Genomic DNA, 14,605 nt, shown 5'->3' with positions numbered 1-14,605 from the left:
CCAACAGACACTGAGCTCGCAGTCACAGTCCTGTGTGCGCAGCCACTCTCTGTTTCCAATGCCAATAGTAATAATTGCAATAAGTTACATGAAATGACTTATCCCTGTTATTATTACCCTCCAGCAGCCTGGCCCTGTGTCAGGCCCTTGACATGCATTATCTCATTTAATCTTCATAACAACAGTACCTAGAAGGCAGGTACTGTTATTATACACACTTGAAAGTTGTTAAGTCTAAGGATCCCCATTCTCCACATAATTTGTGTTTTCATTTTTTAAAACATTTTCAACAGTTAATCATTTTATATTCCCTCATCACAGCCAGGCTCAAAAACGCTAAATAGGTGTGCATTTCACACCCTATCCAGGTCTTTTGATCCCTCGATTACCAAGGTGCCTTAGGCTCTAAGCTGTATGCTATGCCGATTATACAATACCCTTAGCACGTCCGTGACTCAGTTTCCCCAAGGACCCGCAGTAAATAAACTTTGTTGTTTTTTATATGTCCAATTGTTCTTAAACAAAGTAAACCTGAAATTGCTCTTTGATTAGATTGAAAACATTCCTGGCTTGATGTTTGCACACATTCACAAAGGCCTTCCTTCCCCCATGCGTCTGAGTCTTTTTTCTTTTAATATATTTGTATTGATCTCAGAGGAAGGGAGAGGGAGAGATAGAAACATCAGTGATGAGAGAGAATCATTGATTAACTGCTTCCTGCCTGCCCCACCCTGGGGATCAAGCCCCAGCCAGGCATGTGCCCTGACTGGGAATTGAACCGTGACCTGCCGGTTCATAGGTGGACGCTCAACCATTGAGCCAGGCAGTTCATCTGATTCCTCCTGCACTGGGAGAATGCTAACTGACATGTTAAGGAATTGCCCTGAAATGTAAAGTAATTAATGCCCGGATATAGCACAGGGTGGGCATCTCAGTGTTTTAATGAGGGCTCGGGAAACAGTCTGGAGGGGGCGATGAGTGCTACCATAATTAATGCTGCACATTATAAAGTGACCTCTTCCCCTTGGGCAATACAGGGACTGTGCAACCTTTCCCGCCATCTGCACCTTCACTCCTGGGACTCTGTGGGTCTGTTAATAGGAAGATAATCACCAGTCAGCCCTCATCTACTGTGGAAACAAGTTTTTAAATTTTTTTTTGAGGATGAAATTAGAAATCACCATTTTTAGAATATTTATGGGTATATATAGTTTACTCTCAGATATTTGTATTCAATATATGCTCTAAATGAGAGTTCCTTTTCATTTTCCCTGAAAAGAATGGATTATGGGGAAATGGTTAAAATATAATGCAATGTGGTGGCTGCTAATGTGCCATCGGCTGTATTGGTAGGACTCGCCAAGCTCCTGTCTTTTAGGAGTGCCTTTCAGATGGCAGCTATCTAACGGACTTGAAACCCTGTTTATACTCTCGCAGGCGTTAAACGTCGTCTTTGAAAAGATCCCGGAAAACGACAGTGCAGATGTCTGTCGGAATATTTCAGTCAATGTTCTTGACTGTGATACTATCGGCCAAGCCAAAGAAAAGATTTTCCAAGCATTCCTCAGCAAAAACGGCTCTCCGTATGGACTTCAGCTGAATGAGATTTGTCTTGGTAAGGCGATGCGGGACTGTTTGTCCCAGGCCCCCGGTGAGCACCCCGCTCCCCACCTCGCTCCCTGCCCCCAGCTGAAAGCTTCCATCCACCGACACTTATCTGGCCTGTTGTCTCCGGAGGGCACTTCCAGGGCCCCAAAACTGGGATGCTCTCCGACTGCATCCTGATTCTTCCTGGAACGGCAATCCCTCAGAGACGCTGGTGTTTTAAATATTAGGTTTGTATGTCAGATTCACGAGATTGCTACCCTGAGACCGAATGGGTTCACCCTGCGTCAGGAAGTACAACAAGGTGTGAACCCCGTGCCCTCCCTGTGTCTGCACCGCGTTTCCTGTTGGCATTTGATTTGTTTGTTTGATACCGAGTGTGTCATTAGCGGGGGGCTCAGCCTCGGGGTGCTAGCTCCAGCTCGTAGAAAGGTCATCTTCCTCTCTGCTAATCTGGTCCTGCACTGAGTGCCTCCCCGCCCTCCCCAGTGCCAGCAGCATCTGCTGTGAGTTCCTCTCCAGGCTCTATTGGTACACTGCAAAGAAGAGCATATGCGTGAGGGGGCTAGCAGGGCTCCGCTTCACTCCAATGTTCATCAACATTGTAACGCGGAGCTGCACGCAGCCCTGGTGGGAGGCTGCCATGGGACTTTATCGCAGATAATGGGACAGGAGAGAAGAGTGAAATCAGCGGTGACAGACAGCCTAGCAAGGTTCCTCTCCCCTCCATGCGCAGTTGTAGCCGCGACTAAGCAAGCAATTAAAGCCATCCTACCCCAACCTCTCAGTCAGACCTGCTAACAGACAGGCCATTGAGAGAGCCCAGGGCAGGGTCTGCAGATTTGAATGAAACCGGTAAACGTGTAGCCACCACGTAACCCGGCTGTGAAGGAAGCAGGGTCCAGAGGCACCTCTCTGCCTCCCTCCTTTTGGCTGTCGTTGGGTGGACTGTTGGACACTTGAAGACCTATTAAGCCCATTGGTTAAGGGCAGGGTCAAAGGGCAGCTCAGCCAGGAAACGGGACCAGGGCCATCAGCATCCTCGCCCTGAGCCTGCATCCTCACCCATGAGTGGCCCCGACTGCAGAGATGACACAGGAGCCAGGTGGTGGTGGGCCTCCCACGGTCCCGGCTCCGCGCCCACCCCGTGCTCCTGGCTCCTGATGGGGGAGGCAGGGAGCAGGACAAGCTTTCATCTGGTGGGAATGGTACTCCACACCAGCAGCAGGCTCTGTGAGGCTGCTGGTCTCCCTGCTCCGGGGCTGGCCCCGAACACTGAGCAGAGCCTGAGGGGCCAGCCCTGAGAGCGTATTGGAAGCACTGAGGCTCAGGCCCCATTCAGACGCTCACAAACTCAGATGCTCAAGGGCAGGAAGTATACGGTGGACCTGCCTGCCTGTTTGGGACAACAGGAAATGGTGGGGCCTGGCCTAAGGGGGAGAGATGGGCCGTCTAGGGGACAGTGCCACCGATGGTGGGCCTATAGGGTTTGTGTTGCCAGATGGTCCCGTTTTTTAAGAGAGAAAGCAGATTCCAAATTTTTTTTAAAAAATATATGCTATTGATTTTTACAGAGAGGAAGGGAGAGGGATAGAGAGTTAGAAACATCGATGAGAGAGAAACATGGATCAGCTGCCTCCTGCACACCCCCTACTGGGGATGTGCCCTCAACCAAGGTACATGCCCTTGACTGAAATCGAACCTGGGACCCTTTAGTCCGCAGGCCGACTGACTATCCACTGAGCCAAACTGGCTAGGGCCAGATTCCAAATTTTTATGTGCAACATCCCAGACATTAATGTTGGTGCTGAATTGACATTAAAATAATAAGTAAAACATGAAGCGTGTTCACAAAAAGAGAAAACACACATCTGTGGGCCACATTCTGACCCCGGGGCACAATTTGGCAGCTCCGAGATTGTGTTTGAGCCCTGAGTTTTGGGGCATTAGCCCAGCACCCCCACCCAGGGCCTACAGGAGACTGTGCCTGCTGTGAGCACAGATGCGTGGGTGAGCCTGCAGAATGGCTTTGGGAGTTTTCTGAGGAGCTAGTCCCTCTCAGGCATCACTCTCTTCATTCAGCCTCACTCCCAGGCCGAACCCCAGAGCAACAGCTTCAGGGAGAGTGGTCCTACAAGTCAAGTCTAAACATAAAACTAAAACCACAAAACTTAGGCTACTGGGCTGGCTGATACATCTCTAAGCCTTCAAAGAAATATTTCCCACTTTATTAAATTGAATCTGTTTATAAATGATATTTGCAAAAGGGGCAGGGCAGCGCTTAAAATTCCTCAGTCATTTTAAAAGCACACAAATCTCTCTCTCTGGCTTTTCTCCAGAGCTGCAGGTGGGCACACGGCAGAAAGAACTGCTGGACATCGACAGCTCCTCCGTGATCCTGGAAGACGGAATCACCAAGCTCAACACCATCGGCCACTACGAGGTAAGGACTGGGTTCAGCCCCACGTCCCCTTCCTCATCGCCAAGCCCGACTGCATGAGCTCATCCCTGGGACCTTGTAAATTCTTTTTAAAAATTACGGGATGCCCAGCCACTCTTTGGAATAGTTTGGGGCAGGTTTCCTCAGTTGCTCTCGTGGCCGCTGCTTCCTCCGGGTTCCCCGCTCCAAAGCTCTGACTCCAGTGGGCCAATCGCTCTCCATCCTGCCGTTTAGGTGAGAAACTCCACCTTTTCGAGTCTCTGGCCTCTCAAAGCTGGTCCCTCAGCAGAGCCCTAGAGGAGGCATGTAGCTTGACAAAGCCTCCTGCTCTCCGGTGTGCGTGGCAGACCACGGGGCCTCTGGTGTAGAGTCGTTTTTTCTGGAGAAGGTCTGCATGTCCTGTGTGTGACAGTGAGTGATACCTCCTTTGACTCCTGAACCACCTGCTCAGGGGGTGTCCATGTGGGTGAGGGGCACACGTGCCCGCTCAGAGACCTGAGTGCTAGAGATGCCGACACAGAACAAGAGAGAGGAGGCAGGGAAGGTTCCTGAGCACACTGGGATATTGGGAGTCATTCAGCAACATAATCCAAATCTTTGTTGAATACCTACTATGTGCTAAAAGCCCGGGATGCTTCCATGAGGAACAGAGCCCAGGTCCCTGGCCTCACAGATCCTGCAGCCCTGGGGAAGGGTGGAGAGGGGAGAGGACACAGGTAATGAGGCAACACCTTATGTTGGAGGAGTGCTGAGGCTTGGAGCTGGGAAGGAAGCTCCGACCGAGCTGAGACCTGAGCCTAACCAGCCCAGGGTGGGGTGCTAGTACACCTGGCGGGGAGGGAGCACATGCGTGTTCTCCCACCAAACTTTAGACTGGCAGGGGCGGCACTGGAGGTAATAACAGCCAGCCTTTCTGGAGCCCTTCCTCTGTGCCACGTGCTCACCTTAGCATTTCTCCTCATTCCGGCTCGTTCTGTCTTATTGCAGTTCCATGAGTTGGTATTGTTATTAACCCACTTTATAGATGGGTACAGTGAGGCTCCAAGACTCACCAGTGGTTACAGTGGCAGAGGCGGGACTTTGACTCCGGCATTTGGGCTCTTGGGTCTGTGGCTTAACCAGTTCACACAGCGGCCTCTGTGGGAGGTGTGGAGGGGTGGCAGAGGTGAGAAGAGAGGTGCACGTCACACGGGCCCAGCCAGCTTCTTCAGGGTCTGAATCTTACCCCGAGAGTAGTGAGGAGGCGCTGGAGAAGCCTAAGCAGGGCGAGTTGTGTTTCAGAAAATGACTGGCTGTGTGTGGCGCATGGACGTTAGAGATGCAAACCTGGAAATGGGGAGGATTCCAGGTGCGTGCGGTAGGATGCTGACCGGAAATGAGTGCTTCTGGAGATGGACGCAGTGGGCGGGTTCAGAGACGGCGGGAGGTGGGTGCCTGCCATGCGGGTGGGAGAGACACGGGGACGGATGGTCGGGATGGCCCTCGGGGGTGGCAGGGCAGAGGCATGGATGTGGGGCTCTTTCGGGGATGAAGAAGCCAAAGGAGCAGCTCCCAGGTACCTGGAGGGCTGGTGGTGCCTCGTTCCCCCGCGGCTGACAGTCCCAGATGGACATGTCCACCCTGCCATTCCGACAGCAGGAGGAGCCGAGAGTTCCTCAAGCTGGGCTTCTGGACGGCAGCCAGGAGCAAGACCGCCCCGTCCGTGGGCCTTGCTGTGGGTCTCACACCCTGTTTGGGGTAACGGCCGGGGGCGGCCGCGCCGGTGCTGCCCCGGAGGGCACCCAGAGAGAGCTGTGGGTTAGCCACTGGCTCCCGTGCTCCCCTCCGGCAGCTCCGACCCTCCAACCTCAGAAGCCACTTGTCAAGTGTAGGTCGTGACCTTGAGATTACAGAAACCCCAGGGAACTTTCTGGAAGCACATGTCCCCTCGGGCCACACTGGGAAAGCACTGCCCTCCGAGGAAGAGCTTGGGGAGGATCTCGTTAGGGCCTTGGGGTGAGCTCAGGTTGCAGACCCTCAGCCATCTCATCCTCTGCTCCCTCCTCAGTGACCGGCCGTCTCGGCAGGTTGGGAGGAGCACAGCCCCCTCTCCTGCTTTTGACTGATGTGTCTGCCTCCCTCAGCAGTGCGTGTGCGGGGAGAGGGGCACCTGGCCAGGCTTCTAGGTCTCCCCTGGCAGTGGGTGGCCCCCCAGGTAAGGGGGTGTGGCACTCACCACCACGGAGGGAAGACGGGACCAGCCACGGGGCCGGAAAAGGAGGATCCACCACAGCTGTCTGCTAGGCCCGGGGAAGGCTGTCGGGAGAGAGGGGACATCAGTCTTCGCTGGAGACATCGGCCGTGCTAGACACCTATCTGCTTAGGGATGATAATGGAATTAATCTGGCCTGTAGTCACTTCCTGTCCAGATGATTTATCGGCCTCATACCCCGGCGTCACCACGCGGTGGTAATAAATGGCAAGATGAGGACACGGGCTTAAAGGATTCTCCTGGTTTAAAGCCTGAGCCATGAGGCAAAGGCACCGCGCTGAGGAGCGGAGGCATCGGCCCGGGAGCTCTGTGCGGCCGCCTCACGGCCCCGTGTTCCGGAGACCGCTCAGAAAGCAGCCTCGCCGCCACCCCGGGCCCCCGAACCCAACCTTGGTTCAGCAGCACCCTGCAGGCCCAGAACTCGGAGTAATCTGACAGGGCTGGCTGACACCCACTCCTTAAAGAGAAATTTCTCCTGAGCAATCGTGTTTCCCTCCAAAGCGACGAGATGCTAATTATCACTCTTATTCATTTACTTAAGTGCCCTAGTTTGAGTCTCACTGTAAGTGCTTGAAAGCAAAAAACTGTATTTTATTGGAAAATGGTGTCTAACCCAGAGTTTCCAGAGACGCAGAGTCACCTCCCCCCAATCAGCCCGAATTAGGATTTAAAGTTCGTCAGAGAGGCCGGCGCCGCCTCCTGTCTGAGCACAGGCCCCGGGGGCCTGAGCCTGCTCCACCGCCTGGCTCTGTCCTGGGGCCACAGAGGGGGCTGGTCCCCTCTGAGGGAGGTGCTGTCCGCATGTTTGAAGAGCAGGGCACTGAGGGCACAGCCTGAACAGCCTCTCCTGGGCCAGGAGCCCGCAGCCTCCAGGCCCTATCACCGCCCTGGGCATCGGCACAATCGCTTCCCGAGGTGGTAACAGCGGCAGCTGTGCCCCACCGTTCGTGTGCATGAGCCCGACCCATGTTCACAACCACCGGCTGATGAAGGCGCTTTTATTACCCTCTGTTTCCATCGGAGGAACACAGAGGGGTGCGATTCTGTTCCTGTCTCCCTCTGTCCTGCGCAGACCGTGTGGGGAAGCTGACAGCCTGTAAACGCATTAAGCCGGAGGCATCCTTCTCCCTCTCATTACGCCCCCCCCCCCCCCCCCCCCGCGTGCTTCTGTTCCGGATGAGGTGGGTGCGGGCGCGTGTTTCCCACGGGGGGACCACACCGTGTTTGGGAGCACATGGACCTGGGGGGGCTAGGGACAGCTCTTTGGTCCCGGCCTTCTTCCCTTCACCTGCACTCCCCCGCCCCCACCACTCTACCCCAGGGCCCTTTTGCTGGCCCGAGTCATGGTGCCCACACCCTGCTGTGGAGCGGCTTTGAGTGTGGAGGGCAGAGCTATGTCCGGCAGGAAACCTTCTCTGCAGATCGCACCCCTCATTCTGAGCTGCGAGGTTTTGAGGGGCAGAAAAGGCGTCCAAGCACCGTGTTGTTGAAGAGTTCCTCAGGACAGGGGAAGTGGTCACTGCTGATGCCAAAGCTGTCACGCAAACGGCATGGAAAGCTCCTGGGCCTGCCCCCCGGGCCTGCTGAGTCCTGGCGGTGAGGTGTGTCCTCTGGGCACTGGAGTGAAGGGCTGGACTCTCTCTCAAGGCTTCTGACAGCGTGAGTGACTTTCGATGTTTGTGTAAGGAATGTGTGCAGTGCTGCTTGTACACTGAGCACTGTTCTAGGCAGATACTCTCCTCATTCCCATGGATAGAAATGGCCTTGCACTGAGACAGTGCTCTTCTCCTGCCGGAGGGGTCCTCTTGCTCAGAACCAGGCTTCAGCCAAGCTCCCGCCGCAGGCCTCCTGGCTGGAGAGCCGGGCCCATTCAGGAGAGGCCCTGGTCATTATCTTTTCTGCTGTCAGTTCATAAGCTAACTTCTCTCCAGACCTTCGATGAACCTCATGTCTGTGGGTTTATCGGAATGCTTCCTTATTTCTAAGCCCACTTTACCATCGTTCCCTGAAGACGCCATAGTTGCCTTCATCAGAAGGGAGGCCTCCTTCAGGCCCCAGAGCTGACCAGGCCAGCCCCCCAGGGGCACGGAGCCCTGAGGGTCCCAGTCTGCACTGCCAGAGCCTCGCTGCCTCTCTGGGCCCAGCTCAGGGCCCAGCTCAGGTTCTCTCCACGGTCCTCAGAGCGGGTGGCCGCCTGGCCCAGGCTAATCCCAGGCACAGAGAGTGTTTTCACATGTTTGAGGACCCTTTGGAGCCTGTCAGGCTGTCAGGCGCTGTGTGTGTGGTTTGATGTGTCTGGTGAGAATGCTCTGATGAACCCACACCCCACCCCACCCCCACCCCACCACGAAGGACGGAGCAAGGTCACCCCTCTGGCCCTGAGAGAGAAAGATTCCTTTTTCATCTGCCTCCGGCCTTGGGGTGTCAGTGAGAGGAGCTGAGAAGGAAACGGGCGAGTGGTATTGACGCGTGGCTGCTGGGACAGCGCTAGTGGAATAGAATTATTTTCACTTGACACTATTTTAGGAAGGAGAGCTACCCGCAAGGGCTTCCACATGGTGATTTATACTATCATTGTGCTTTCAGATTTGTTCTTTAAGGAAAAATTATAACATTTCAGACAGCATTCAGAATTAAATATGAATATTTTACTCATAAGTTCCCATAAAATTTTTAGGCGGAAATCCCAGCTTTCCTTTTAGGCTAAACTATATGAAATGGTCAATATTGGACCATATCCTATCTAATAAAAGAGTAATATCCAGATTGGCCATCACTCCAACAAACAACATGGCTACCCCCATGTGGTCAAAGATCCTGCCCCCATGTGGACACAAGAAGGCCACCACAAGATGGCCAGCAGGGGAGGGCAGTTGGGAGGCACCAGGCCTTCAAGGGAGGGCAGATGAGAGGGACTAGGTCTGCGAGGGAGGGTGATCAACCCTGTAGGGGAGGGCAGTTAGGGGTGACTAGGCCTGCAGAGGAGGGAAGTTGGGGGCAAACAGGCTGGCAGGGGAGCAGTTAGACATCAGTCACACTGGCATGGGAGTAGTTAGGGGGTGATCAGGCTGGCAGGCAGAAACAATTAGGGGCAATCAGGAAGGCAGGCAGGCTAGCAGTTGGGAGCCAGCAGTCTTGGATTGTGAGAGGGATGTCTCAGTTTGGAGACCCTGCAGGTGGGGCTGAGGAACACACCTCCCCATCCTCCCGCGCACGAATTTCATGCACCGGGCCTCTAGTTTACCTATGAAAATGTCCATTTCATAAGGTTGCTTTAAGTTCAAGCTTATATTTTAGAAAATCATCTTATGGAATTATCTTCAACTTATGCCATAAAGGTAGTCCTTTAGCAAAAGAAATCTCACCATCACTTGCAAATGGTTTGAAGCAGGTGTCTTCAAACTACGGCCCGCGGGCCACATGCGGCCCGCAGAGGAGTCTGATCCAGCCCGCCAGGTTTTTTGGGCAGTGAGCGCAGCCGAGGTGTTACAGTAGGAATTAGTAGTTCATATAGTCCGGCCCTCCAGCTCTCTGAGGGACCGTGATCTGGCCCCCACTTTAAAAAGTTTGAGGACCCCTGGTTTGAAGGATACATTGGTTTTCTATTTGGTTCAAGGGTCACCTCAAACTGCTGATGTGGGTCCCTTCCTCCCAGAGCTGGTGGTGGAAACGTGCACACGCCGCCCCGCACAGCCGGCAGGGCAGCCTCGCGGGCGGCGGTGGCCGTGTTGGGCACGGCAGGCCTGGGAGGGATTCGGTTGGAAGTTGCCGTGTGGACCAGTTCCGCTCTGAGCTGGAGGAATAGTCCTGCCTCAGACCCATCCGGCGGCATTAATCTTCCTTTGATGTAATTTGGTTTTCATTCCTGAAGTAGGAGCCCAGGGGATGCCCCCTGCCTCACAGGACCCGGGAGGATTAATGAGTCACTTTTCAGAAGGCCTTGGGAGCCCCTCAGATGGAACAAACAGCATTAGACGCTTAACACTTCGGATTCTGTGGCACTTTTCAAAAAGACCTTTCTGTCCTTGACTAGGTGGCAGCTGGACTTGTGCAAAGTACAAAGTGACCCTCCTTCCAACACCTGTGAATAAACTAGTTTCCTGCCTTTACAATGGTGTTAAAGTGTCCCAGGGGGAAGTGACACCCCCACCCCCCCCACCCCCCACCCCCCACCCCGCCCAGCAGCTGTGAACGTTGGCAATCCACTCACACACTTCCCTGCTCGAAACACACAACTTGTCCGTCCACTAATAAAGTGCTTTCACCTGGCTCTCGGGAGATACTTGCAGAGCTCAGTCTCCTCCACACAGCACGCTGTGCCTGCGCTCGCTGCTGCGCACGGGCCCGCAGTGGGCCATGTGGTGCTTGAGAAGACCTTTGGGCTTTGGGCAGTGCTCCCCATCGCAGGCCATTGTGGCCTTCATGATGATGGAGTGAGGGTGCTCGCTTCTGGCAAATCAAAGTGTCTGACAGTAACAGAGTACGGGCTCAGCACGCCGCAGGATCCATTTGGGATTCATTCTTTGACAGGTGCCCAGAATGAATCACCAGCTTCCTTTTATTAAAAGGTATTTATTGTCTCTGAAACAGAGCACATCCAGGTCTTAATGCGGGGGAGTTTGTAACTATTTTCAAACTGTCTCAGAACTCCGTGCTGGAGGATTGCTAAGGGGGTGCCCGCACACAGTTTACTTTAATTGCATCAAATGTGGAAGATAATTGAAAAATCAGCCAGAGAACAATGAAGGGCTCGAGGGGACAGGAGAGGGTGTTTGAAAATAACAGCAGCGTCAAAGTTAAGAGTCCAGAATCCTCACTCGAGACACTTCACAGAGGCCTGACGCCCAGCAGCCCCTGCCCAGAACCCTCCCCACGGCTGTTGGGAGCACCAGCAGTTGTGTCTGCAGGCCCAGCATCAGCGGCTGGCAGAACACAGCTGGCTGGACAGCTGTGCTCTGGGCCTCTCCGGGGCTGGCTCCCTCTGTGTTCCTGCCTCTGTGGGTGCAGCCTGAAGATGCGGCCTTCATCCCTTGTGCTTGCTAAGCAGGGTTGTACGTGCTGAGAACCAACATGTACCTTGCAGGCCAGAATAGAAGTCCTAAGTTCCTACTTTTTTCCAAACCTGGGAAGGCCAGGTCCGAATTAGTATTAGAATCAAAACAGCCTTAGAGCTTTAGGGCAGAGGGGGAAGCACTTAGCTGATGATGCTCAGAAAGGACAGGGTATCTTCTCCCTGCACAGTCCCCAGGGGAAGGTGAGGATTGCCATGATCCCGTCTGCCTCTTCTGTTTGGTGAAGCAGCCCCTCTCTGAGCAGTTTGCTTCTCCCAGGGATGGAGGCCGCCTCTGCCTCTGGGCATCCAGGTCCCAGGCTGGGGTGGTAGGTGGGGGAGGGGGGGACAGTAGAATGCCATCAGGCTCTGGGTTCCCAGTCCCAAAGGGCCCCGTGTGAGAGAGAGAGCACCTCATTATCTCCAAAAAAGGATGCACACGGCACTGCAACAGCGTGTCAATGGAGTGAAACCATTTGTTTGTCAAACCTGTACCTTTTAAATCTGTAGCAATTTTTTTTAACAGCTCTACTGAGATATCACTTATATACCATAAAGCTCACCTTTTTAAACCATACAGTTCAATGGGGTTTGGTACATTTACAGAGTTGTATAATCATTACCACAATCTAATTTTAGAACATTTTCATTATTAAAAAAAAAAAAACACACACCTTGAACTCATTAACAGACACTCCTCATTTCTCCAATCCCTGCTTTAAGGCAATTAGTAATCTCCTTTCTGTCTATAGAAATGTGCCTATTCTGGATGCTTTGTATAAGTGGTGTCACACCTGATGGCCTTCATGACTGTCTTCTTGCACTTAGCATAATGTTTTTGAGATTCATTCATGTTGTAGCATGTGTCGGTACTCCTTTTATTGTATGGAAATGTTTTTATAGTATATTCACACAATGGAATATACGCAGTGATTTTTAAAAAGGAAAGGACAAACTGCTGGTAGCTGCAACAACTTGGGTAAACATCACAGACCTTAATATTGACCCTAAGAAGCTAGACACAAAAATATATACTGAGTGATTCCATTTATTTTAAGTTCAAGATTAGATACAACTAATCAATGATGGAAGTCAGGAAAGGAAGGCATCTTTATTGCCTGGGAAGGGAAATGGAAATACTTCTCAGGACCTTAAAATATAATTTTATATCTTGATGTAGGTGCTGGTTATACAGGTATATCCTTTAGTGACATTCAATGAGCATACTTTTATATTAGTGAATGTTAGGTACTTTTTTGTAAGTGAGTTGAGTTTTAAATTTTTTATTGAAAAGTACATGCAATTTTTATGATTTTACAAGCTTCCTTAACCAGTTGGGCTCAGTGGATAGGGTCCCAGGTTCAATTCCAATCAAAGGCATATACCTTGGTTGTGAGCACATCCCTAGTAGGGAGTGTGTAAGAGGCAGCTGAATCGATGTTTCTCTCTCATTGATGTTTCTAACTCTCTATCCCTCTTTTTTCCTTTCTGTAAAAAATCAATAAAATATATATATTTTTTTAAATGGGAGACACCTGCCCTACCTAGTTCTCTGTGGTTAGAGCATTGGCCCCCAGACTCAAGGATCGAGGGTTCCATTCTTCAAGGGCACATACCTCAGTGCAGGCTGGATCCCTGGGCCTTGGTCGGGGAGCTTGTGGGAGGCAACCAATCAATGTGTCTCTCTCATATCAATGTTTCTCTCCCTTCCCTTTCACTCTCTCTAAAAATCAATGGGAAAATATCCTCAGGTGAAGATTACTCAAAAATATATAATGTGTGTTTATATACTAGTATACATATATACACTGAGTGGCCAGACTATTATGATCTTTGAACGCATAATAATCTGGCCACTCAATGTATATACTATATAATAAAAGGTTAATATGCAAATTGTCCCCTTGACCAGGAGTTTGACCAGCAGGCAGGCCGGCCAATTGCCCATGTCTTCTCCCTCTGGCCAGGCTGGCCGGACCCCACCCATGCACAAATTCATGCACCAGTCCTCTAACATACACACACACACACACACACACACACACACACACATACACACCACTGAGTAGCCAATTATTATATGTTCAGAGATAATAATAATCTGGCCACTCAGTGTATAAAACTAGAGGCCCAATGCACGAAATTCGTCCAAGGGGCTTGGCCCTTGCCGCCCCAGCTGTCTCGTAGCCCTGCAGCCCCATCCCCTGCCCATTGGTCATTCCCAAAGGTCGTTCTGGAAGGTCATTCTGCTGTCCAGTCTAGCATATTAGCTCCTTATTATATAGGGTGTGTGTGTGTGTGTATATGTATATATACATGTATGTGTATATGTGTACATGCATACATATAAATCAAATGTGTGTATGCATGTATACATATATATACACATACATGTATATATATACACACACACACAGTGACACCTGCATAAAAGAGAACAAATCATAAGTGTACTGCTGATGAGTTATTGCTAGCTTCTCACATAACTGCCACTCAAGTCAGTAAGTTGGACATGACTGTCCCTCAGAAACCCCGGTCCTCCCAATCACCACCGCTCTCTTCTCCAAACTTGTAGCATCATAGTTCTGTTTTGTTCAGCTTTATGTGAGTGGAGTCACACAGATGTATCCCTTGTGTTGGGCTTCTTTTGCTCAAGATCATTGTGAGGTCATCCATGCGGCACGTAGCAGTAATTTGCTCACTTTCTTTAATATTTTTAATTTTTAAAAATGTATTTATTGATTTGAGAGAATGAAACATTGACTTACTAGTCCACTTTATGCATTCATTGATTCATTCTTGTATGTGTTCTGACTGGGTTCTAACCAACTCAGCCACCCAGCCAGGAATAATTTGCTTATTTCCATTGTTGTATAATATCCTGTTGTACCCCAAAGTATTTATTCATTTTGTTGATGATATTTGGGTTGTTCCTAGTATGCAGCAATTACAAATAGTTTACTATCAGGATAGGTGCTGATTTCTGCTGGGTGTATGCCTAGATGGGAAATTGCTCTGTGGCAGGGTAGACATGGCCTTTGTATGCCAGTTTGTGAAAACCCGGCCAGCATTCCTTAACACAGTGGGGACCCAGCTTCTTCTCCCCTCTCCCAGGCGAACTGCCCCCCGAGGGTCCCCGGTGCCTGGGCTCCACCTTCCGGCACTGCCTCCCTGCCTCGCGTTGCCTTGTCTGCCTTCTGTCTGGGACTGGGAGCTCCTTGAGGACAGCGTCTTCTCATCATTCAGCTCCACCTTCCGG

The 14,605-nt window shown here is 51.5% G+C and overlaps 1 protein-coding gene across 6 annotated transcripts in view; it reads left to right on the top strand.

The window, feature by feature from the left end:
• PLXNC1 (plexin C1) overlaps window positions 1-14,605 on the top strand; it is a 160,296-nt gene that overhangs the window by 133,622 nt on the left and 12,069 nt on the right. For all 6 annotated transcript variants that reach the window (XR_014794738.1, XM_084880319.1, XM_084880320.1 and 3 more), the window contains 2 exons: window positions 1,438-1,615; window positions 3,945-4,048. Coding sequence is in view for 5 of the 6 variants with exons in the window: in XM_084880319.1 (XP_084736445.1) it covers window positions 1,438-1,615; window positions 3,945-4,048 (282 nt within the window). In the remaining variant the exon portion in view is untranslated. The remainder of the gene's footprint in view (window positions 1-1,437; window positions 1,616-3,944; window positions 4,049-14,605) is intronic.

This window comes from Pipistrellus hanaki (genome assembly GCF_964339955.1).
Source record: "Pipistrellus hanaki genome assembly, chromosome: 3".
Classification (NCBI taxonomy): Eukaryota; Metazoa; Chordata; class Mammalia; order Chiroptera; family Vespertilionidae; genus Pipistrellus; species Pipistrellus hanaki.
The sequence above is the reverse complement of the archived record's forward strand: the minus strand, read 5'-3'. Positions and strand labels throughout refer to the sequence as shown.